We start from the raw sequence: 27630 nt of genomic DNA on the forward strand, positions 1-27630 counted from the left end.
TATTTTTTTCAGAATTTCGTAATCTAATATTAGGTTGCAAAAGCTGCTCCCTCAATTTGTTTTCATGCACATTTATATGTCTAAAAAGAACCATAACTGGAATTTTTAAAACTTGGCTGAGGTACAGTTATTAAGGATATGAGGTACAAGTTTTTGATTGTCAATCAGACTATCCCTCATTCCAAAGAAAAATACCTTCTACAGTTTTGCGTGATTTGTTTTCATGTCAAAACACCAAGTAGGCTTTTAATTTAGATTGAAGTTACAACACTAGGTAAGTCTCTTCGAAGGAAGTTTCATTTAAGGAATACACTAAATTTTGAGTTAAACATATCAGCACTTGAATCAGATGATTTAAAATTAATCACTCAGTAGAAAGAAAGATATTAAATATGTAATCTTTGTTTGAAAATTAAACTTCAATACTCCAAAACTATGCTGAACATTTTTAAACCAGATATTAACCATGAAAACCATAGAACATATTGTAAATGGGGTCCTTTATAAGTATCACCTTACTTTGGGTATTTAAAAATGAAAACAACAAGTTTATGAGTCCGAAGCGCTTTTTTTAAATGTCAAACGTCAAACAGAAGCGGGAACATGGTGTTATGAAATAAAGAATACTTATTCAAACAATAAAAACGTATTATTTTCTCTCATGTTCTTCACTAGAATAGTTCAAGGGACATTTGAATTTTCTTCAGAACAGAATCGGATAATGACTTCCAATCCTTTATTGCAATATAATAAGATGTTTTAAATTCGATTCATATAATGTGCTTTTCGTATATTTAAACAAAATTAAGTGCAATATTAAATTTACCAAGAATTATAATTTAACCGTCGGCTCATATTTTACAGAGCGATAAATCAAATAGCTTTAGAAAATAGTTTTAAAAAACAACTACCTATGCTTGTAGGTTCAGATTTTGGTAGTAAAAATTCCATTCACATAATTTTAACAAAGTGAACTTAATGGTATTTCTTATTTAATTTCATACGCCATCGTCATTTCCTGATCTGTTTCGCCTCACAACGCTAGAGAGGAAAGCAAGTTTAGTTTCCATAGGGTTTCAAGTAAAAGTTATACGTTGGTTAGTGGCAACTTTGACTTTCCAAAACACATTTGTTTATGACCTTTATCGCAACATGTTTGCAAGGAAGGTTTCAATTTTGTCTCAAAATATTTGCTTTCAGGCTGTAATTTTGTGTCAATCTGCACATCCATGCATTTACTGTGAAACTATAATGCCCTTAAGTTTTTGAATTGTAATTATTTCAAGAAGCCTGAAATTTTGCATGCTGTTTCATTTTATCAAGTTACATATGTTTTTGTCTTACCGACAAATCATCTGACAGTTTTGTTTAACTGCAAAATTTAAATTAGAAATAAACGGACTCGGTTCAGAGCAATTCAGGCAATCAAATTTATGTCATAACATGCAGAAAATGAAAAAAAAACCATACGCAGAAAACTAAGACTGACTTTGATGTTTGTAAAAAAACGCAAAGGGCTTTAATTCCAAATTTTACCTTTAATGTCCGATCGACACTAAATACAAGACTTGTGAAAACATTTTAAGGACTATTTTTGTCAAGCCTGGTTTCAACATGGTTCAGTTGTTCTAGTGAACACGTTTTCCCAAGAAGAAAAGAAATGCTCTTATCATTTATGAATACGTTCTAAAATTAAATTTAAAGTTAGATAAAATAATTGTCAGTGACAACAAATAGACTGTTTGGTCGAGTTGTTGTCTCTTTGACACATTCATCATTTCCTTTCTCAATTTTACAATACTTTGCTTTCATTTTTTTTGGTTTGAGCGTTCCAGATCAAAGCACATTTGGCAAAAAACTTTGCTCCGCAAAGTATGTACACTCAACGCAACTTTAGAAACAATGGTTTATAAAACGTGTAAACAAGGTGAAAACATACCAAAGAGACACATTTAAACATAAGTAGAACAGAAAAAAAAATATGATCTCCTGAAAGAATTATAACACCAATAATTTTCTTCATATGCGCAAACCGTCAGTTTGACAAAATGTAGGAAAAGCATTTAATTTTATCTGTATTTTTTTTAATTAAGGAGTTTAATGATAAAGTATCTTTTTCTCATCTTCAACAGAGTGTCCACCTGTTTGTGCCATATTTTGTCCTTTTGGTAATGTGCTGGATAAGAATAACTGTCCAATGTGTGAATGTAAAACAGGTACTAAATTACATATTTGATATTTCAAAGTGATATTACCATTCAAAACAAGCCTTCAGTCGTTTTCCTGTGCATCGTTGTAACGTGGCATCAATGTGGAGCATCTGTAGCACTATTTATATAGCATACGATTGTGTTTCAAATAAGAATTTTCAAATGTTCCTTGAGTGTTGTCAACCAATCAAAATTGCAAAATATACATGTATGCAAAGTTTTTATTTTCTCATAATTTCGTATTCCAATATTAGGCTGCAAAAGCTGCTGTCTCAATTTGTATTCGTGCACTTATATAATATGTATATAAAACACGGCATAACAAGAACTTTTATTACTTGGCTGTGGTAAAGTTTAATATTAAATAAAGGAGATGTGGTCAAATGAATGAATCTCAATGAGACAGCTATCCATCAGAGTCAAAATATCGCAAAACGCAACTGCCGTCATTAATGAGAAAAACCCATACCGTATAGTAATGACATAATGTGTGGCTGACCTTGGTGCTCAAACTCAAATATTTTCACTTCAAACGTTTCCAAAGTTAAAGTGCAACCGACAACCACAATCTTTTATTCGTCCAAACCGCGTTACGAAGCGATGCTGGCCAAGGGTCCCCACAAATTGCTTAGCAAGAACTTTTGTTTAATCCACAATGGAAAGATTTCCACTGGTGGCAGTTGACACTGGTTGTTTCCAATCATAAAGCGACTTAGAGCAATTACGTGTATTTATGAAATAGTAAAAAGCAGGTGACGTGAAGATTGTGTTACGAGTCTTTACCCTATCAACATAGAGAGACAATTTCAGTTATCCGTTCTACATAAAAATAAGGAGATGTAGTATGATTGCCAATGAGAAAACTATCCACCAAAGTTCAAATGAAGTGGATGTCAGCAATTATAGGCAACCGTACGGCCTTCAACAATGAAAAAACTCATACCGTATGGTCGGCTATAAAAGGACCCGACATGAAATTTCAATTGAGAAAACAAACGGCCTAATTTATAACAAAACAATTTACGAAAAACGAATGACAGACATGAACCAACGACAACCACTAAACTACAGGCTCCTGACATGGGACAGGCACATACTGAATGTGGCGGGGTGAAACATGGTTGTAAACGCTCAACCCTCCTCGTTTTTCATCAACTTATTGCAGTTTTAAAGTATGTTCTGTGTGAAAACAATGATTTGTTAACGTATTTATGCAGTTTCTGCTCCACTTAATTGAACATATATCCAAAATAGAATTTGACATTAGCCATCTAATAGAAACCATTAATAATGAAATGATATCATGATGAGACATGCTAAGAAATAAGTCTGTTCATGAATGAATGGCTGAAGGAAGCATTTTAGAAATTCTTCACGAATATTTCTGTAAATACTGGATGGAGCTACATTTTACACTTCCAGACAAAATATACTAAAAGTGCTCTAATTTATCAAGAATGACGCAGTAGGATTGAACGTGACTTCTATCTATAATTGGCGGCCGCAGTTTTGTATTCACAATTTTTAGTGTTTTCTGCCAAGGTGAAAGAGGAGGAGGCCGGATTATAACATTAGACTAACGAAAATGTGATAAACAAAGACAAGTTTCCCTATCTAAGCTCATTCAAACTAACGTGTAATTGAGTTTATAAAGTGTTGTAAATAGTTACGCCCGTTTTAGATCTAGTACAAAATTATGTATTTGATCAGTGTATACCAACATGTAAAAAACAAATATTTGTTTTAATCAAGGTAACCCCCACAAGCCTGGTAAATGTCCTGCAGTTGACCTAGCTTCTATTACCTGTCCTGTAGGTGAAATCCCTAGAAAGTGCAAAAATGACTTAAGTTGTCCTGGGTTACAGAAGTGTTGTCGACAAATTTGTGAATTCGTTTGTGTGGATCCAAATCTAGTTACCAAACCTGGTGAATGTCCTTTGGTAAATTTAACTGCTATTACATGTCCCGACGGGCCATTACCTAGACACTGCATTGATGATGGTAGTTGTCCGATGGATCAAAAGTGTTGCAGACGAAGATGTGCAACCGTTTGTACATATCCAGGTATTTTAAAGCCAACGTGCATTTCGATTCATATCTACATTTATTTGTTTTTTATGACTTAGATTCACTTCTCTCCTGCAGTCCACAGAAGGCCATGTTTGTATTTTTGAATCACGAAATGTAGTAATATATACAAAGTTTAAACTCACCATCGTACATGTAACTAAACAGTAAAATAAATTGTAAAAAAAAATAGAATCAGTAAAATAGAATTCACTTAGTAAAGTAGGCTATATATCTGGTCTATATACCAGCTTTGATAAGTGTTTGATATTACAATAAATTTTCACTTCGCACCATGAACATCAAATTATTTATTTTGTAAAAATATTTCCCTCTTTATCGGAGCTGTACACGTATACCTAACAACAACATTATTTAAATTTACCTGTGTTTAAAGTTATTGCAAATGGCTGATATATTTGTTCGAACATATTGTTTTTCTTAAATTGTTTAACATTTCATACCGATATAACATGTTACTTTTATTATTCTTCCCTTAGTTTATTTATTTTGTATTTACATTGTATCATAGGTCAAATTTATTTGTTCAGTGTTTGTTCACTGGTGTTAATATGTCCTTTGATTGAGTTAAGCTATTTCAGTTGATATTTTATAGTGTGTCTTTCTATGTTGTGATGTTACACTATTGTTTCAAAAAAAGGGTGAAGGTTTGGTACCATTAAAACGTTTAAACCCGCTGCATTTGTTTGCACCTGTCCTAAGTCAGGAATCTGATGTTCAGTAGTTGTCGTTTGTTAATGTAGTTCATAACTGTTTCTCGTTTCTCGTTTTTTAAATAGATTAGACCGTTGGTTTTCCCGTTTGAATGGTCAGTACTGTGACCTATAATGGTTTACTTTTATAAATTTTGACTTGGATGGAGAGTTGTCTCATTGGCACTCATACCACATCTTCTTATATCTATATAGCAGTTTTATGTAAAATGCGAATAAATTCCGAGAGTATCAATTTCAAGTTATATTGCTACTGGTTGTATACATCTGTGGAACATGTAAACTATCTGTAAATATACACAGTTAAATGAGAGACGGTCAAGGAAAAAGCAACCTGGAGTGTTATATAGAAAGATTAACGTTTATATACAAATTTATACTGACCTTACTCTGATATAACAGTTTAATGCGAATGAATCGAAAAGACCCCAAAAAAAAGGTTACCTATATATAGATAAGAAGATGTGGTATGAGTGCCAATGAGACACAATGTGTAAAAAGTAAACAATTATAGGTTTAAGTACGGCTTTAACTTGGAGTCTTGGCTCACACCGAACAGCAAGCTATAAAGGGCCCCAAAATGACTAGTGTAAAACATTTCAAACAGGAAAGCCAACGGTCTAATCTATATAAAAAACGAAAATCTAGAAACACTTATGAACCACATCAACAAACAACAACCACTGAACAACAGGCTCCTGGCTTAGGACAGGTGCATACAGATGCAGCGGGTTTAAACGTTTTAACATGTGCCAACCTTCACCCTAACCTGAAACAGTAATTTAATATTACAACATAGAACGACACACTATAAAATATCAATTGAAATGGCTTAACTCGATCAAAAAGACATATAAACAAAAACAAGGAAACATACACTGAACGAATAAACTAGATCTATTACACAATATAAATCAAATATAGTTGTTAACTTCTATGTCATTGCTGGAGATTTTTTTGATTGGCAATCATACCACATCTTCCTATTTTTATATCATTACAAACGCCATATCCACCCAAGGTCAAATTGGATAAAGGGATCCTTACTTTTAAATAATAAATGTTTAACAGTTGTGGTCGATTCAACAATCCGGCTTTATTAATATATTCGACTCTTTTACGTTTTTTTATTTCTATTTTTATTGTCTCATTAGTATGTATGGCCTCTATTTTATGTCACAAACGCTGATGGCGGATTGCCAGATATCTGGGCAGCTAATGTTTTAGTATCGGCATGTTAAATAATCATATTGTGGGCTGTCTCATTGACGTATAATTCATATATTATACTGAAACATTGCGATCAAGGAATATATTTTTAAAAGAATAACAAAAATCTGTTTCCGTTATTTCCTGATAAATGGACATTTGCATATAATCGTGTTGAATGAATTTCTTTTTAGATATCAATAACTTAGTCAAATCAGCGATATATATCGACACTCGGACAAAAGCTTGTTCATGATCATTGAAATGAAAAAGCATCTGCAGAAAAATATTGATTTTCCCGAATTTTACTGATTGATTATTGTAATTCATGGCAGTAAACATGCCAATTTAATACGGGCAACATCGATCGTATGCAAGACACATTGGTTTTATCAAGTTTTTTTTATATGCTTTTACGAATATTGTGGTCTCATTAGGGATCACGTGGTCAGTTATTTAGGTATTGTATTGATTTCTAAAAAGGAACGATAGCTTTGTGGATGGTCTATGAAAACACAATTCATATACATGAATACATTGATTTAAAAACTTTTAAAAATATTTGTTAAATAATTACATGTAACAGAAACAGATCAAAATTTATATATATACGGTATATAAAAATTGTTGAGTTAGATTGCTGACAAATAACAAATACATTGTGTATTAAATAATAATATAACATCTTCACACGCTTAAAACACATGTCTTATGTCTATCTCTAGATTCGCCTTACGTGACAAGGTAACACTACGACTATTGAAGTTATATTTTTTTATATAGCGGATGTGGTCGTGTGGTCTAGAGCGCTGAACATGAGGCTAAGCGATTGGTGCTGTAGTGTATCAAAGGTGTGAGTTCGAATCCCGTTGAGGGACAAAAATTTGTCAACATAAAAGTCTAATTCTAACACTGTTGGGTGTAATTTTCAGACTTATATATATATATATATATATACCTTAGTTCTCGCTTCAAAAATGGATCAAAGCAGTACATTCTTATGGTACAAGTAATGTGCTTGTGTTTTTTTTTTTATAAAGTTACTCGTGACAAACCCGGTGAATGTCCATATGTGAACCTTGCTGCTATATCATGTCCAGCGAACTCATTTCCTACTAAATGTTTAAACGATGGAAGTTGTCCTGGAAACCAGAAATGCTGCAACCAAGGGTGTTCAATCGATTGTACAGATCCAGGTATTGTTTAAAAGTACTACAATTAGATTGAAAATAAAACATAACATTTAGGCATATTACATTATCATGATTATACGGATTCCTTTAACATGGGGTGCTCCTAACGCAAAACTCACTACAGTATGAGCATCCGTAAAGACGACTTAGATTTACACAGGTTTCTCGGGCACCATCCTACATAGATAAACCGATACGATGTGTCTGTATCTCATCTCACAGAAAAAATGTCTAAACAGTCTGAGATCTTTAGATATCAAAACGATCTGATTCGTCAATTCACCGATTGATCAGTTATTGCTTATTTTGGGGTTCATTCGATTCTTTAAGATTTGTTCTTTTTTTTCTAAATTTGTATACTTAAAATGACTCCACGAGATTTATACATCGGTAAACTATTGTTGCCTCTAAGACATTTTTAATCAGTTTGTCACATAACAACACTTTTGTTATCTCAATAAGGGACATATAACATGTTTTCTATTTCAATAGGATTGAACATGCAAATCGTGTAAATATATTAAAAAAAAACCTTTCCGAATACCATAAAAGATTTTGCAGAAGGATGAACTTGGGGGCTCCTAAAAAATCAGAATTCCTGTTCATATAGTGACACTCGTTGTGTTACTAAAATCATCGATCGATTTCCAGGAATTAGGAATCGTTTAATTTCAGATTGAAACATGCTATCTAAACTTCACATGACAAATAAAAATAGGTACACGAAAATCCTCTTCCCCTTTGGCAAAAACAATATTGAACGTTTGAAAAATACTCTGTTTTCTAGCAAATATCTTATATCAATTGTGATATTTTGATTGACTGTGAATTCACAAGGCTAGTGACGCATGCTTAGGTAGAGACGCTTACCCTGTCGACCCATCCAGTCTTGTTTTATTTGAATTTTCAGAGATTCCCTTAGGCTTTCTAAATATATATTGAGTAACAAAATTACCCCTTTTACATGTTGAAAGATGTTTGCTCCACCCAAAATATACTTTATTAAAATGAAGCCTTGTGGAATTTGACAAACTTTGTTATTGTAATACCTCCACGTTAGGAGTGAGGGGTATAATAAATTCTCCTTGTCTGCCTATCATTTAGTCCTTTCCTCCATTAAATATTGTACTCACACTCAACTACTACAGAACCGTAAATCTGTCAGTCCTTGTTCCTTGTTCCTGCCTACCAATGCTTTGAAAATTCCAATAAACATGATAGATTAAAGAAACGTAACATTTTACGTAACCATTTTTTTCCAATTCTACTGAATAGAACAAGTCATTTTTCAGTCAGCAGCTCGACAGTGATTAGATGTTGACTTTTTTTTTTAATCTATCTGACTCCTACATCATGTTTTACGATAATTTGAATTATGAAAAAAAATTTTACATTGTTTCCGTATTTGTCTGTTTTCTCGGGATCTTTGACTGCTGGTGGACTATCGGTCTCCAAAGGTATCAGCAGCTCAGTAGTCAGGACTTTGGTACTGACATGATTTATGGCAAACCTAATTACCCGCTTATAAATCAATAAATTATAAAGAAACTTAGGTTTCAACTTCCTCAGGGAAGTTGACATCAGATGAATTTTGCTTTGACCTGGCTTTGAAATATTCTGCTTTGAGCCTTCCTGGTAAAGGTTAATCCAGAAAAGCGTTTAATACGGCTGCAATTTATAAAGTGTTGTTTTTTTTTAATTGTGTACCTTTGATACTTACAATTGAGTAGAATATAAATTAGAAAGCTTACAAAACTGGTGTTTTCATGATTATCAATGATTATAATAAATTATTATAATGTGCAAAATCCAAAGTATTGATTGCTTCTCACTGAGTTCGGAACTCTGGCAATTAAGAACTGTCTCAGTCAATGACGGGTGTCCAATATGATGTTTTTTTATACAAAATAGTCTTGACTATATATGCTTTAATTATTACAATAATAAGTCTATGTGTTTAGAGTTCCGATAGTATATGCCTAATGGGTTATCAAAGGCAATTGAACATTAATTTATAAGGAAGGGAAAATCATACTGTTATCCGATTTCAATTTTTTTTTAATTTTTATTATTAAAATCAACATGTTTAAACTAAAAAAGGCAACCAATTTATCCTAAAATCATATCAATAAGATGAACTAAGTTATTTCTTTGATTAAGATCTACTTGATACACCGGTAAATTATCAAATTTTATTGTTTTAACTGTAGGGATGTCTGTAAGTTTTAAAAAGAGAGGCGAAAGATGCCAAGGGGATATTCAAACTCATGAGAAGAACACAAACTAACAGCGCCACGTCAAAAGGCAAAAACAATCAAAATAACAGAACGGTACACACAACACAACAAATAAACCAAAGACTGAGCAACACGAACCACACCAAAAACCAGGAAGAGTACGCCGATCTTGTTCCACATGTGGCAACCGTTGTGTTGCTCGTGTAATTACAAACTTGGTGATAAGTCAAATTCGGTTACCTCACATTCGAGGAAAGATGAATTGTGGTAATGTGAAAGAGATATTGAATAACAGTCAACAAACTCGTAATGGCTTCAACTTCACCACTTGAAAGTATTGTTGTAATAGCTTTTTTGTAAGCAGCAACCCACTGTCACGACAATCACTACAAAATTAAAGGATTTTAGTTAAATATTTGGAAAAAATAAAAATTGAATTACAAGTAGTACGGTTTGACATTTTTTTATGCTTTTAAAGTTATCTATAATTTATCTGAAAAAATAAGTCATTTACCAGACAATGGATGTTTCACAAAACTTGTGCCTGGACTGTTCGTGTATTGATGAACTTCTAGAATTGTATTTCAGGGAATCCTTGTCCGCCAGAACCGGTATGTCCATCTTCATCTGTAGGTCCAAGAGATTGTGAACCGAGATGTATCTTCGAGTATGTGACTAGTACAAATGGCGTCAGATGTAAGGTTGGGTGTACTCGGGGTCCACTGGGTCCTAGACCTGGGCCAGATCACCCTTGTCCACCAACAGAGGTAAGTTTAAACCCAAGATATCGAAAGTTTTTTGATGTTTCTAAATCAAAAGAATTAATCCATTAGTTGGAAATACATAGAAAATATGTTGAATGGCGTAAAGGAATTTAAACTTTAAACCGCAGCACCAATCAGGTAAGCAACACTAATTCATATAGAGTATAACTTTAGAAGTATATAAATTTGCTATTTTTAAACCAGAATTATTGAAATAAAAAAGGAATTTGTTTTGTTTTGTTTTGTGTATAGGACATAATTATATATACACAACCATTTGTTATGATCAAAAATACCTGACAGATCGCAGTAAAACACGGTTAAATATGGCATAATCGAGCATTCAATACGTGTTGGCATTTTTTATGTCTTGTCTCATTTGCTTTTCTTTATTTTTAACAATTAACCCTTTTAAATATAACACTCATTACATTTAAATTATTAATTGAAAAAGAAAATAAATTTTGACATATTAAAGTTGCACATTTAACATTCCACATTGAATTTTAAGTATTTGGTAGAGTAGGAGGGAGTTGATTTGTAAAATTGATATATTTTGGTATTCACATTTTTTCAATGTAAACAGATTTCACCTGTCTTTTTTATTTGATGTCTTTTTCTTAATGTGTTAATATAAAACTAATTTGTCTTAGAATAATGATTATGCCACATTTTTACCTCTAAAGCAAATGATAAAAATATTATAGGAATGATACACTGACTTCAGAAAGCCTTACTTACACATGAATATAAATGTTTCAATAACGAGAGGCGAATATACCGGCGAAATTCAAGCTTATAAGTCAAAGACAAACGGCCAAAGCAAGGGCAAAAATAAAAAAAAACAAGAAAAATACAAGCAAGCAACATAGAAATCTAAATACTAAGCAACACAATTCCCATCAAAAACCGGGGGTAATTACACGTTATCCAGCGAGGTAAGCAGGTCCTGCCCCGCATGTGGCACCAGTCTTGCTGGTCATGTTAGTCCACATTTGGTGATGTCACATTCTAGGAATATAGTCCACATTATAAGAAAAGAGGATAAGATTGACATGACGATAATTAGAACATTTCCGTCGTCATCTGTAAAACAAAATAAACCGAATCAGTCAACCAATAAAAAAAGATCACTTGGAACTCTTTGTTAAAAAGCTTTCTTGCAAGCAGCTATCCTCTATCAAGGAAATATCGCCGCGATATAGCCTTTTTGTGCTGATGCGTCGTAAAGCAATCAACAATCAATCAATCAATAAGCCAAAGAAACAATGATTGGAAACGAGTCTGTTCGTGTAATATCGTATTAAGTGGGAAAATGTATTCCATATGCAGGCGCTACTGGAATGTTTGCTACAACGAAATCGATCGTTAACAATTGTGGACCTGATAACATATTTTGTCGTAAACTTCCTCAACCAGCCTTCATTGACAATGCCGTCCATAGAAATTGTTGTATGGAGTCTCCATAACGCGAATAAATGAACAAATTGGTGATAAGAGGAGCACATTTTGTTCTTCAGTCATAAATCAATCGTAAGTCGATCAATCAATTCAATCATATTTTGTCATAGAAACACTTTAATATGTCGAAGGAGAAGGTATGATCTGGCTAGTGTTTCTGATCCCATAAATTCGAAAATCAAAATATATTGTAAATCCGCCAAATGATATACCTCAGATATTATCAATATTCAGTATTTATCTTTTGTCATTCTTTTTTGCATTAAGACTTTAAACTTCTTGCATTTTACACCACTACAAACATTGTCGAAAACTCATGTTTTCAGTTCATGTCATCGATTCACAAGCCAACACATTAAAACAAAAATATTTTGCATTAAACTTAAAGATATATTTTTTAAGATGTAAATGTGTGTATAATATCTTTTTGGGTAAGGTCTTAGCTCATATATAGTTTATCAAAAACTACGTGTAAAATGGCATTTCTTTGTCAAATAAGTCAATTGGGGCACCACACGTTTTCTTTTTATACTGATGTGTTCAGATTATAACTGCCTGTTCAATTATCAATAAAAAATTTGAAAGACTCGAAAAATTTAACTGCATTTGCAATTACTTGGGCCACATAATGGCTTTTATCATACACCTATCCTTTATATTAGATGTAACAATGAATGGATTATACACTTATTTTATGTACATGTTTCATAGAAATCTGAAATGATTCAAATTAAAAGACAACGAGAAAAAACATGTCAAATGTTTTAATCTTGTTTGTGACATTTGTTTCGTTGTAGTGTCCTTTGAATGGTCCTTCAACGGACCCAGGGGAACCAGGACCGCCATCCCCTGCCCCAGGACCACGTGAGTTGTGTATCTACATTATAATGTTTATCTTAGAGATATGAATTTCATTTAAAAAAACAAATCTTAATATGTTATAAGAAGCTATCGATTTATTTGGTGGCCAATATTTCATAAATACAGTGTAATTACGTTTTTAACGCCTGTCATTTAATACGTTTAACTACTACATACAATATCTGATATCACACAAAGAGTCCCATTTTAATTGATTTGTCTGAAGATTCAAGATTATGGAAAAGATATTTATCACATTTTAAGGAAATATTTAAAAACGGAACATTTGAAAATTCTCTGCAAGCTACATGTACATCCATGTTCATATCCTTCCACTGTAATATTTTCCAACAAATAAAACTATTGTGGTTGAAAATTATAATGTCAACATTAGTTTTTCTTTAATTGTTAATTTTCTTTATTCATTTAACAAATGTTGAATGACGTTATAAAAGCATCTTTTTCGTCTGTTATAAAAAAAAAATTATGGTTGTTAATCTACGAAATTCTACTTTTTTTGTCTGTGCTACATGGGGATACGCGGTTATGGTTATTTTTGTCCTTATTTTAACAAATAATGATAAAGATACTGTATGCAATCTTTAATAATTATTCCTTTATCATTCAAATGTCATACAAGTTGGAGGTTAGCTATACATCCAGGTTTAATCCATCACTTTTTGCATGTACCAAGTCAAGAATATGCCAGCTGTTTCCATTCGTTCAGTTGGTTGATATAGCATGCATAGTCTAACATTTTATGTTGTTAGTTTTTATGGACTTCCTCTTTTTGAATTAACCTTGAAGTTCGCTATTTTTGTTTAAGATTTTTTTTTATCAATTGCTCACTATTTTTTTTTCCAACTTGCAGAAAAAGTTTAATCTTTTTGATGCTCATGTCCGAATTGCCATTCATATTAATCTTTATTTGATTTGTAGAAACCAAACCCTGCGCAAAATGTTGTGGACCTCCACCTTGCTGTAGCTTCTGTATAGGTAATGTAACACTTAAAATTATGAAAGCAACGTTGCTCTTTCCGAATGATCACCATTTTCATTAACATCGAAAACTTAACAATTTGACAGGTGCCGCTAGTCAGGCCGGATAGTGTATACTAACTCTGATCACCTTATACATGTTTTATCTGTTTGCATGTTTTTTTTTATCTGTCCTCCGGTCTCTTTAATTTTCATCTGGTTCCATCGTGGATTGTCATCCTCTAAATTTCAAATCATCGCTAAAATTAATTAATTGGTACAGAGAGCGTCAAGAAAAAAAACATCATAAGACAATCAAAAGAACAACCCAGAAAAGGACAAAAAATACATGTAGCAATGGTGCAATCAAGATCCATTCAAAAAGAATAGAACGATAATAAAATTGAGAATGGAAATGGGGAATATGTCAAAGAGACAACAACCCGACCATAGAGCAGACAACAGCCGAAGGCCACCAATGGGTCTTCAATGTTATACATTTATATAACCACTCCTTTTTGAAATATATGATCGAAACTTATAACTTACAGTTGGATACAAGATCTCCACAATTATTTGAGTATTGTTTCAATGTTCATGCTCGAAGACGTCATATCTATATATCGAATAAGAATGGAGTTAAAATAATACACGATCATACACATGATACATGCATAGAATATATAATGGAAACGGGGAATGTGTCATAGAGACAACAACCCGACCACAGAGCTAAAAATATGTTTGCTAAAGAATAGATGCGATTAATATTGATCGCATATTGTATAACGGACGTCTGTTTCAAAAAAACTATCGGCATTCCCATTGGAACCATCTGTGCTCCCCTTCTTATCGGCTTGTTCCTTTATTAATACGAGGCAGATTTCATACAGGAGCTTCTAAGAAAGAATAAAAAAAATAATCCGGTAACTTCGAGTTTTGAGACATGGATGATGTACGCTTACTAAAAATGCTACAGGAAAATGAAAGTATATTGCATAGGGACAGCAATTCAGCCTTACAGCAGGTCACCTACGGACGCCTCAAAGTGTTGTTTCAAGAGTTTTTAACGTGCAAAAAGCGTTGCACACCTTCTATATCTACACAGGGCATAGGATTTAACATCCCCTTTCTAACCGAACATGATTTTTGATGAATACATTCCGCACATTCAAACAGACGCCCCTCTTTGCCAAGGATTTTGCTGCTTGTCGGCAGAAGACTATACGTCTTTACCTAAATCAACATTTGGCGTGACCTTTACCCAAAACGAAATTTTGATTTTTGACAAAGATGTCAATACTAGTAAAATATCTGTTTGGGTTAGATCATCTATTTGTATCTACTTTTTGTCCAAAATTATACACAAAAGGGACAGAGAAGTTCCCAAACATCAATTTATACGTGTTCATTGCGTTATAGAAACATCACAACTGTAAGTTTTGATCAGAGGTTTAAAGATAAAATCAAATTAATTAGTTGTCAATAGAGCTAACATAATTTGAACCGATTGAAGTATTATTACAGTTTAAGCGATGAAATTATTTTAATAAACCTCCTTCCAGAAAGCAATATTTTGAATATACTCTTGTAAGAGTATTATGTTATCATTTTTTTTTCATTTTTTAATAATTTTTTGTTTTAAAATGATATTTATAAAGGGGGCATATTAAGGTCAACCATATATTTTCATATCAATGTAAAACGTTTCCATCGTGTATACTTGTTAATATATTTAACGTTCACGACATTACAGATTGCGAAATTGGAAATCCTTTGCCGAATCATTACTGTGGGTCGACTGATAAGGTGTGTCCTAAAAGTTACTACTGCAAGACTAATCCAGAAATCGGCAGATTGGGAGTTTGCTGTAAAGGTAAGAAGTATCATCTGTTGTGTTGCTTACAGTAAACATTCGGTATGTCGTATTTATTTCACAGAAGGTAAATCAAGATAATCCGCTCAGATGCACGCATTTGTTTATTTCATTCACTAGCACTAGACCGATACAACTGATGGTGAAGTGTCACAATAAGGGTATTATCAGTGCCTCTGAGCTGACACGATTAATAACATATACTTAAAATACCCCGTTCAAAAATTAAGAAACATTGAGAAAGAAGGTTCAAACTCCTGGCGTACAAAATTTTGGTCTTATTACTATTAAATACACGTATTATGTTGGCGTCTTTCTTAGAAAGATAACTATGCTTGTTCGAATTTTTTATTCAGTTGTGCTGTATATCTGTTATGTATGTTTACTCAGTTTTGACTGCTGGCTTCTTATTATTGTCACATTAATCCATTATATATGTTTGAGTGGTTTACCTTATTGTGTCAATATAACGAAACTATAAACATCTGTCATACAAGCGAAAGGTTTAGCTAACCACGAAACCAGGTTGAACCCACCATTTTCCTCGCACAATTCCTGTACCAAGGCAGGAATATATTTTTCAGTCGTTCCGTTGATTGATAGCGTTTGATTTTGTCAGTTTGTTTGCCTTGGAATTTTTTTTTCTATTTTTCAGACAATGTTGACCTTAAAACGTGAAATTTAGATAAGGTTTATTTCATTTCCTAGTGTCAAAACGAGGAAAAGAGGACAAACTGTGGCTATGACACATTGAATATATTCGATTATGCCAACGACAAGGAAAATCTTATGATATGTCTAATAGGGTTATAATTCATAAACGTCGGAAATACAATAAAAACTATGTTATGATTGTGTTGAATTCTAATTGGATTATCTGCAAAAGAGAACAGAACTGCGGTTATCTGTGACACGGATAATTTATATTGATCTATCAAGTCATAATGGCATCTTAAATACTATCAAACCGTTACCTATTTATAAGATGGTATTTGATTTCAATTATCTTAAAGTAACTGCAAGTACTTCCAGATATGTTATTTGTGTCTTTAGTATTTATTTAGTTATTCTGTTATGTATCGATTTGATTAGTTATTATCAATAAGAAGATGTGGTATGAATGCCAATGAGACAATTCTCCATCCAAGTCACAATGTGTACAAAGTAAACAATTATAGGTCAAAGTACGGCCTTCATCACGGAGCCGTGGCTCACACCGAACAGCAAGCTATAAAGGGCCCCAACGTGATTAGTGTGAAACAATTCAAACTGGAAAACCAACCCTTTTTAACGGATTTCCATAGTAAGTTTAAGCTTATGATGTGCTGTTCCAGGTTTGGAAGAAGGTTCGGAGCCCGCTTAAATGTTTAACCCTGCCACATTCTTTATATACTTGTCCCAAGTCAGTTGCCTGCAATTCAGTTGTTGTAATTTGATGCTGTATATCATATTTGTTTTTCGTTTATTGTTTTGTAAAAACATCAGGCTGTTATTTTTTTTTCTTGTGTGAATTGTACAGTTGTCATTTTGGGGCCAATTAAAGCTTTCTACGCGTTATGGGTTTTGCTCATTATTGAAGCTTAGCGGTACCATATTGTTGCTTATTTGGTCACCAGTGAAGAATTGCCTCGTTGACAATTATACCATTTCTTCTTATTGTTATAATATATAATGAAAATGACATTAAATAAAGAAAACAATTACAACTCAAACAAAAATAAATAAAACATTTATTTTAATCATTTAATATTTATTATTTCAGGTACCAGACCTAATAAATGTCCAGCTGATAAATTTAAGAATACGAAATGTAATGAAAAATCTAAAATAAGATTATGTAAAACCGATGATAACTGTTCGCCAAACAAAAAATGTTGTAAACAGGGTTGTTTCTACTATTGTATAGATCCTGAATGGTACGAGTGGTACAAGTGGTAATCATCCTGGAAAAACTTTATATTGAATTAAATGTCTAATTGTAACATTGCCTGCTTGTATTGAATTTATTTGTTGGCAGTGGAAATATTCACAAAGAGCAACACAGGCCGAATATATGCCTTCATACGGGAAACGCATGTTTTTCTATGTTTCCTGTTGGAAACCACAAAGAAACGCCCCATTGGTTTGACTTGTCCAAATAGTTATCGTAAATTGATGTTATTGTGCTGGTTCTACTTAAATTTACTTTTATTAAATGATCAACTAAAGTCGAAATGGAAAAAAAAAATAAAAATATAAAAAGTTGTTCCTTTGATGTATTGAATCACTGTATGAGGACCAATTTTAAACTGTCAATAATAGTAGCAAAACTCTGATAAGTGATTTAATGAACACTTTGGGATGAAAAAGCGTCTCCTTTTAAGGGAAAATATTGAAAACAGCAGTTGACCATGAGAGGTTTTGAACGGGTGCCACATGTGGAGCATGATTTGCTTACCCTTCCGGAGCACCTGCGATCACCCCCAGTTTTTGACGGGATTCGTGATGCTCAGTCTTTGTTTTCCTATGTTGTGTTTTGTGTACTGTTGTTTGTTTGTTTGTCTTTTTTTTCATTTTTAGCCATGACGTTGTCAGTTTCTTTTCGATTTATGAGTTTGAATGTCCCTTTGGTATCCTCCGCCTCTCTTCTTTAAGTATTCTTTTTAAAATTTATCGTCGGATGTGGTATCCAGATTAATACTTTTAAAAGAAATTCATTTCGGATAATCCCAAACGATGTTTTTTTAGACATTCACATACAATTTACATGGATAAGGCCGAAAACATATTTATCTTCAATTAGACAACCGGCAATTACTAGCTGTTTAATTTTGTTTAAAGCTACGATTCTTTTTGAAGGGAAACTGGAACTCAAGTGCAATCAATTACTACGTTAATGAGTAGTGGTAGGTTTCAAAAATATGTATCATGTGTATGACTATATGGAATTGACATTGAGTTGTGATAAGCTTTAAAATTTAGTAGATTGTTTATACACATAATGTTATTGTGCATGTCCACAGAATTTTTTTTTTAATAAACTGAAAATGCCGGGTATTTGGATTTTGTCTTAATAATACATAATAGGGTTCAGGATAAATTTATTCTGAAGTAAAAATTCATCAAGGTCTTAACCAGTGACAGAATCACAAACATTGGCTCATAATGTTAACAAAATTAGGTTTTCAATAAAAAAAAAAGGATTATTGGATTTTTTGTTTTTTGGACTCAGTTTATAGTAATGTTGAAAATTACAAAAAAAATGCAAACACATTATTCAAATACATCGTTTGTGAACATGTGCAGTACGGTCAAATTGTTACTGACAACTTGAATATCATCATTATATATATTTAATGTTTAAGCAGCAAATAGCATTCAAATGCAGCTCCACGTCAAGATTAAAGTTTAATAAAAATATAAAATATCCACACTAGTACATATCCAACATTACATTTTTGCTTTTAAGCTTGTTTATAAGGTTAACACATTAGGACATTGTGAAGAGATGACCTTCTTACTTATGTTAAAACTTGAATATATAGCTGTAATGCTCCATTTGATATAAATACATCTATTCAATACAGGCACCTGGTGTAATATGTAGTATTTACGGTGCGCCATTTTACTGAAAATGTATGCTAATCGAATAATTTTTCAAGGTGTATTTCAAAATCCGCTTACTTTTTTCTGCATAGTCAATTTGTATATAATTAAATCAATTATATATGATTACTTTGTGCACAATATGCTGCTGTAATATATTTATTCATCGTTTAGTTTTATACTAGGTAATTTTACATTTGATTAACTGCAAATTATGAAAAAAAACACATTTTACTTTACTTTGACCATAAACAAAACTGTTACAAAGTGTGGATATTACATTATATTATAGTTTTTTAGGACGTTAGGTTAATCTAAAGATAAGAATTTCTTCATCGGAAAATTGACTGTTGAGTGACCTTTCACAACCATGTTGTCAGTCTAAGTATTGATGATTGCTTTGTTTACTTGAACACAGGTGAGAAATATTCATTTCTAAATTATATAATTTGAATTTCTATTTCGGTAACACGTTTAAACTTTTTTTTTTTCTTTTTTGTGTATACATATTTGTTTGTTTTTCTTTGTTTCGCGTTTTATATTTGATATTTTTTTATTTCTTAACATTTTGAGAAGCTATTGTTAAAATAAATCTTCAATCAATCTAATGACATATAAATCTTTTTAATACGTACGGAAGAAAAATGTTACCTAAAACGTCGCGAACCTTTTTTTCGCATTTCAGTTGTCTTTTTCGACATAAATTGTTCCGAACAAAGTGTTATATAAACAGAAACTCTGGGCTGATCTGATATACTGCGGAATGGCTGTGGATACTGTTCCGAATGCGTCGTAAATTATCGTTTGGTGATGTTACAATCACGGAAAAGACGAGTTGCAATAGCACAAACAGTAAGATGTAGATAGTCTTTCCTAATGGGTTAAGGCTGGGGTCGTTTCAACAAATTAGAATTAGAAACTTAATCGCTTTCTGCTGTTTCATACACTCAAATGTGGCTAGGCACCTGTCCTAACTCCATGATAAATATGTTTGTGTAACACTTTTTTTTTATACTGGATTTAAGTACTTCCAATTTAATTAAAAGACTTAACTTGTACCCTCACAAAACTTAACAATCCTCAATAATCATAGGACTGTTATATGCTACTTTGGAATTTTAACCAACGACTTCATTAGATACCAGAATCAGTTATAAATCTGTCAAGTGCCTGGCAAAACCTCTTTCCAAAGTATTAAAATCAATTTTTATCTGAAATGGAAACTGGGATTCAGAGTTATTGTAATACTACACACTCTACTGGTTGCGTGAATCAAGATATGGGTACTAAAAAATAATGTCAAAGTTCTGATACATACAATCTACTACAGTCTCTTTCGTTTAGCAGAATTAAAAACTAATTTATTATTTTTCTACTCTATAGTATTATGTGCTCAAATCTGTGCAAACTTAAACCTTGAAAAGGCTATGAACGACGAAACGTGTAAAAAATCTACAATTTAGTGATGTTTGGAGACGGAATTTGACATCAGCGCTAACGTAGACCAACCTGAAATTTTTAACCATCAACTGTACTCTTATATATCTTTCATTTAATAAAATATCATGATGGTCTACGTTGGCGTTTATGTCTTAAATTTAAAAATAATCCGATTGTCTACAATTTTGACAAGTCAAATATAATATATAATACGTCAAACGAAACTGTACGGTTACGAGATTATTCCGGGGTCCACAACTTATTAGAATATTACGTACGAATAGCTTTTACGACGTATGCAGTCATCAAGACATGTCACTCTCTTAAATATAATATGTTGTACGTGTAATTAAACCCAGGCAAACAAGTCTACCACAGTGCAGATAACATCGCTTTATTACATAAATACAGAGTGGTGTGCCTTGAAATAGGGTGAATTAATTTCCATTCATTATCATTTTCAAATACTCAATTAAATCTTACAAATGTATTTTATAATAACGTCTTACTACATTTATACTCTTTGTGTAATTCTGAAGTAAATTGTTCATTTCCTCAAACATATTTTGCACTTCAAAATTTTCCATTTAACCATGTACAGAAAAATAGATTTAGATATATTTATTTCCTCTACAACACACACCTTGCGACAAACAATTTTTTTTAGCAATGTAAAGATAAAAACAAAGTAAGGTAAAAAAAACATAATTCCTTATACAGAGCAGTTGATACTGAAATCAAGTTCATGATACTTTACCTGTACTGTAATTTTCATATTGACACCCTGTTTATATATCGGTACATTTTCTTTATATATGAAAGCACTCTTTTGACAAGTTGTATTCATATCTTTTAAAAAATAAAAGTAGCATTTCATTCTCTTAGCTCCTGTTTAGATTTATAAAAATAAACATACACAAAAGGCTTAGTTTCAACATATTTTACTTGCATAAATACAATTTGGATAAGGCCCGTGATTAACAGACATAAAGTCTGTGCTAAGTTTGCGTATAGAAATATGTGTATTTTTTTTTGTCATTTCAAACATTTATAGCTATTTTGTCTAAAGGTCTATCTAAGTGACAATCATTTCATGCCAAACCTATACCTTATCCAGGAGTGCACTGGTTCCTAGAAGTATGGTAGTACAAAACAGGTACTTCTGACCTGATCAATGTACAGGTAAACTATGCACTCTTACTTCAATTTCATATTTGTATGACCCCCCCCCCCCTCCCCCCCCCCCCCCCCCCCCCCCGTGACAAAATGTCGAGCGGGAATATTAATTTAGACCTGTCCGTCCATCCATCCGTCCGTTCGTCTGTTTGTCCGTCCGGATATAGATACATGATATGTCTGGCTATCTCCTCCTACAGTTTGTGAGCTACATCTTCAATATTTTGTAGGGTGTATCTACACATAATAGAGGTGTGTATGTCCACAGGATTTTGATTTATTTTTCAAATATTCTTAAAATGACAGGTATTTGGGCTTAGTAATTTTTTGGTACTATAGCTGCATAAAGAGATCATGTTTTTTTCACGGCCATCTTCTAAAGTTTTTGAGCTACAGCTTAAATATTTAGTAGATTTATTGTACACATAATGGAAGCGTGCATGTCCACAGGATTTTTTTAAATACTCCCAGGATGCCAGGTATTTGGACTTAGTCATTTCTTCTTTTGGTACTAAAAGTCAGCAAGGGGTGGTTGTTAGATATTCACAAAAAAAATTGTCGTTGAACCTGTTTTCCTTCTCACTAGCTATACAATTGAAAACATGATTTGCACTACTACAGTTTAATGTCCCTAATGCAATAAATAAGATTTTGTAGTACTTTCAAATATTTATTCAAAATGTAGAAGTCCACATAAAAATTGACAAAAATGCCAGCAAAAAGTCACGCTAAAGAGTCATGTGAAAAAAAGAGCATAAAAGCACAAACAAATAAAATGAAAACTGTGAATTAATAAAAAGTTCGCAACTTCAGCACCTATTATCTAACGCTCGGGACCATCTTGTATTATTTGTAAAGTATACACCAATCTAATAAAATAAAGATATATAGTACCAATAAAAATCGCCGACCTCTAACGTTTTATACAGATCAGACAGGAATCCGACTAAAAAAATTATTTACGTCAATATATGGTCTTCAACAACATAAACACAATACAAGTGTTAAAACAATATTTCATATTGTTAAGCTTGTACAAAACGAGGTTTGATATCTTTTAACGTTATAATCTCTTCTGTTATTCCTTTGAAACATACACTCATTCCAATCACAAATTTTAAATAAACTTATAGAAGATACCAGACTTATAGTTCGTCTTTCTACAAAAGACAGTGACGCCCGAATCAAAAAAAGTTAAAAGGCCAAATACAGTTCGAAGAGGTGGAGCATTGAGAATAAAACATACCGAAAGGTTTTGCAAATACATCTAATGTAGTATATTTCTGGTGTCGAAAATCCTTAGTATTTCGAACAATTCTAAGTTTTGTAAACAGTAGATTTACTAGTAATACCATATCAATGATATATCGTGTCAACAAGAAAATGCTGACCTCTTACAACGCAGTGTTCAATTCAGCTTGACAATACTAATTGCAATATTTTGACATTGTATAATTTTTTTTTCTATTTGAATGTATGTTTCATAAGCGAAAGTTATAACTATGCCATGCATCACTGTTCCAATATAAAATTAGATTTCTTTCTGAATTGAGGTTTTGATGAATCATACTAGTCATTAGGTACATATAATGCACATCAAAAGTTCCTAAGAAATATTTACCGTGTTCACTGAATTGTTACGTAATAAGTGTTTTTGTGCCGATATTTGGTTGTCTTTAAAACCAATCTAGAAACCATTAATATTTTACCATACGTTACAAACATGTCAATGTTGACAATGAATTAGAATTTCGTTACGTTGTAACATGTCATATCAGTTCCAAGTGATTAGAATCCAGGGTGTTTGCACAACATATACTCTGTAGATGTAGGCAACTAGTAGTCGTCAATGAGCAAATACGAAACCGTATATTAATCTATAAACTGTCCCGACATGTCAAATATAGAATAATTTAAATGAAAAAAACTCTGTGGCCTAATTCATGTACCAAGCTGTACCACAAAACACATATGATAAACAACGACCAATAACAACCACCGAATAACAGGCTCTTGACCTAGGATAGCATAGCATGTGGCGGGTTTCAATATGTTTACGAGCGATCAACCTTCCCTATAAATAGAAAGTGATTTAACAACACAACATAAAAACAAATGGTAAAATCAGTTAACAAAATGACTCATTAGATCGATATAAAGGACAAAGCGAATATATCTACAAAGTTCCAATCTAGGAGTACTCTCTATTAAATTTTCATAAACATTAGTTTCTTTCTTTTTCAACGATGAAGTTTAGGAATATTTCTAACAAGTTATTTTAGTACATATGCACCTAATATTGATCTAATGGATAACAGTCCAAAGACATTAAAAAAATCAACTCAGAGCAAGTGAAAAATATTATATAAAAAATACCGAACTCCATAGAAAATTCAAAACGGGGAAAAGGCAAACTTGAAAGCTTCAACACATTAAACGAATGAAAATATTTCTTACTTAGTACAGGCATTTCCTCATGTAGACAAAAAGTGGATTAAACTTAGTGTTAAAGCTATACATCTCACTTCAATGAAAGTTAAACTGGCTCAATTTCGTGCAGCCGCATCAACTTTCTGAATTGTCTTTCCTCTGCACAATTACTGTAAATTCAGAAATTATTGCGTGCGTTTATCATTGCGATTTTGTCATTTTAGATTTAAAAATCGATTTTAATTTTTACGATTTTGAGAAAAATCCTGTTTTATTCAGGTAAAATATTTTAAAATGCAAAAGGTGTCTACACTTAATAAATGTTTGTCATTGGTAACCTTATATTATCCAGGACTGAGAAATGTCATATTTTACTCCAAGTATAATCTAAATGTATTAATGATCTGTCATGCATTAATTTCATTAAATGACAGTTTAAAGCTCAACCAATTGAAATCATACGACTTTCTAATAACAAGTTTCAAGCTCCATTGAAAATAAAATAAATTTCCAAAAAATTTATGTGATGTTATTGAAATTGAAATTTCAATTAGTGTCTTCTTTCTTTTATCAATTTATAAACTATATAGAATTTAAAAAAAAAACTTATTCATGGCAGTAATCAAAAGAACAATCTATCTTACAATAAAGCGATCACTTTGCTACATCGTCATAGATACACCACATTTGTTTGGTTATTGTGCAAAGGCGATTTACCGTCAAACTAAAAAACACATTCTTAAATGGTATCGGAATATCAATGAATACTATGTTTTGTATATGGACAGCAGCTGTGTTCGCACTTTTTGCAAAACATGTTGAAAGTTTTGATATTAAAACACAGAAGTTTAACACCAACACGAACAGTAGAATAGTTCAAAATGGAGCGCCAGTTCATACAGTGAAAGCAAAATCCCGAATCCAGTGTGCCATAATGTGCACAAGTGATAGTAATTGCTGCTCCAGTACCTATGAACAAATCTTAGAACACTGTTCCTTATTTTTGGCTTGCTGTCCTATGAAGGAACCCTCTACAGGATCATATACAAGTACAAAGACTCCTAAACTAGGTAAGATTGTTTCACAATAAAAATGATCTATTAACTATAAAACTATCTTAATCTATTTCTTCTATTTTTATATCTTCGCACGTTTAGGGATTTGTTGTGATGCAAATGTCCGTCCGTTCGTCTCTTCGTTAGTGACAAGTGTGATGTCCAGATGAGAATAAATTCATCATAGATATCAGGATAAAAATTAGATTTTAAAGTTAACCATGGACACATCCTTTCAAATCTTAAAATATTATGGACTAAAATGTCAAGTCAATTTATATGTTGAATGAGTTAAAAGGAAGAACAGAAATCGGTACAACATTAGTAATACCGTCAACCTTACAAATTGGTTGACGATACGATGTGTCAGTGTCTTAACACACTAGCGATATTATTTGTTTGCGGTCTTATATCTTTAAATTCTATTAAAGTCGTCTGATCTGTACTTTTACCGCTTATGACTGAGTGTGAATTTGCGTGTTTTGAAAAAGATGCTTATCCTGCTGACACATCCAGTCTCCTTCTTTCGTAGTTGATGCATTTCCACAAGTTATTTTGTTTGATATCTTGATTTGCCTGTTCCTAATCAAGTTACAGGAATTTAACACCGGTAATCTACTTTCGCATTAATTTAGTTGTGTCCATTTTGTCCCAAACTTAGTAATAATTGGCAGTTTTCTGTCAAATATGTCAATTGGGACATGTTGATGACATCACACATTAGCATTATGATATACAGTGCACTGGCTATAATAATGTAGTTAATGAAATAAACGTCATCTTATTACTGTACAATCTTTGTTTTAATTTTTGTGTCATCCTCAAAATTAAAAAAAACAGTATGCATTCCTTTACATTGTTTTTAATTTGATTTCGTCCTTTGTTATGTGATTTCAAATACCCATCTGACGATCATACAAAATTCAGTGTTGGTTAATTCGGTTGTATTACATAAATGATATTTGTTTAAAAATATATGTCTTTGTTTTTGTTTTTGTTTGTGGGCGTGTTTATGAGTTTGATCTAAACTTTTGTGTTACTATCCAAGTTCCAATGATTCCATACTCTGGATGAGGGTCATGATTGGAAGGTCTTCATTTTTGTAGTTTTAGGCCTTTTTCTAAGTTTATTCTGGGATATTTGAGCAAACACTTATTCTCTATTCCATAGACCCCATGTATACTCTCATGGGTACAATTTACTAGTAGTTTCATAAACATTGATCAAAGGTCAAATTTAATTATATCCATCACTTCATAAAACTGCTCAAAATGTATGTTTACCTTTGTTGACATTGAAAGACGACATTGTAAGATGTGAGTTTAAATAAATTACTTATTTTGATATCTCGCTTGAATATTATACAACTATTTTTGTAGAATTCAAACACTAGGATATCATTATTTCTTTTAAACCGTATTGCATTATTTAATCGAGACCAATCTATTTTATATTTACAAACTTTCAGATACTTAATATTAATTACAGTTTATAACAAACAGTCCCAGTCAGCTTGATTTTTTAATATTTTCCTCAATATTGACACGGATGAACGACTGCAATATGACACATGTAATGATTTCAACTTGCCGATTGTCATTTTACCAATTTCCAGCATCAAATCAACTAGTTTTTATTTTTAAATCCTATCCTATTTGGATATTGTTTATTTATCTATGTTTACTCAATCTATCTTTACCTCCATTTAAAATAATTAATTAAATATAATCCTTTTGCCTTGTAGTTGCTTACACACTCTACAAGCATGTATAAAAGTAAAATATACTGGTGACATTATGTGTACTTTATTTGATATTGTTTAATATAATTGATTAACCAAGTTTACTGCACAAAATGCAGTTTTTGGCATAGTGTGTCTTCACTGATGTTCAAAATCAGAATATTAGGAAAATAAGACACATGTTACGTTGAAGAGCTCAGATACCCCCCCCCCCCCCCCCCCCCCCCAAAAAAAATAAAACCAATCAAAAAAAAAATCGTACTATTAAAACACAATTGATGTTAACAACTCCATTGAATGTTGTCTACATTACAATGTATGAACACTTATATGTGTATATTTGCTGTGTATTAGCATAATGATTTGATTACAACTATTGCATCATAATACTACAAGTATATAGTTATTTCCTTTTAACCAGTTTTGGTCTTTTCTCCTACACCAACCGACTGCAGCGAATTTCCTCCTGGAACATGTACTGGGGTATATACTATCCAGCCAGAAAACGCACCAACCATTACTGTGTTTTGTGACATGAACACTGATGGTGGAGGGTGGACGGTAAGTTAATTTTTCTGTCAATAAAAAAAGAAATATTATGAAACTGAATTAA

General features: G+C 32.2%; 1 protein-coding gene across 3 annotated transcripts in view; it reads left to right on the forward strand.

Moving 5' to 3' along the window:
• LOC127708339 (kielin/chordin-like protein) overlaps positions 1 to 17577 on the forward strand; it is a 52404-nt gene extending 34827 nt beyond the window's left edge. For 2 of the 3 annotated variants that reach the window (XM_052213192.1, XM_052213194.1), the window contains 8 exons: positions 2133 to 2216; positions 3963 to 4274; positions 7261 to 7416; positions 10239 to 10417; positions 12673 to 12739; positions 13676 to 13732; positions 15471 to 15590; positions 17353 to 17577. In XM_052213192.1, the coding sequence (XP_052069152.1) occupies positions 2133 to 2216; positions 3963 to 4274; positions 7261 to 7416; positions 10239 to 10417; positions 12673 to 12739; positions 13676 to 13732; positions 15471 to 15590; positions 17353 to 17528 (1151 nt within the window). In that variant the 3' untranslated portion in view covers positions 17529 to 17577. The remainder of the gene's footprint in view (positions 1 to 2132; positions 2217 to 3962; positions 4275 to 7260; positions 7417 to 10238; positions 10418 to 12672; positions 12740 to 13675; positions 13733 to 15470; positions 15591 to 17352) is intronic. The other variant, XM_052213193.1, reaches the window with a different exon arrangement.
• Positions 17578 to 27630: the final 10053 nt, after the last annotated feature.

The sequence above is a fragment of the Mytilus californianus genome, unplaced genomic scaffold, assembly GCF_021869535.1.
Source record: "Mytilus californianus isolate M0D057914Y unplaced genomic scaffold, xbMytCali1.0.p SCAF_7, whole genome shotgun sequence".
Lineage (NCBI taxonomy): Eukaryota > Metazoa > Mollusca > Bivalvia > Mytilida > Mytilidae > Mytilus > Mytilus californianus.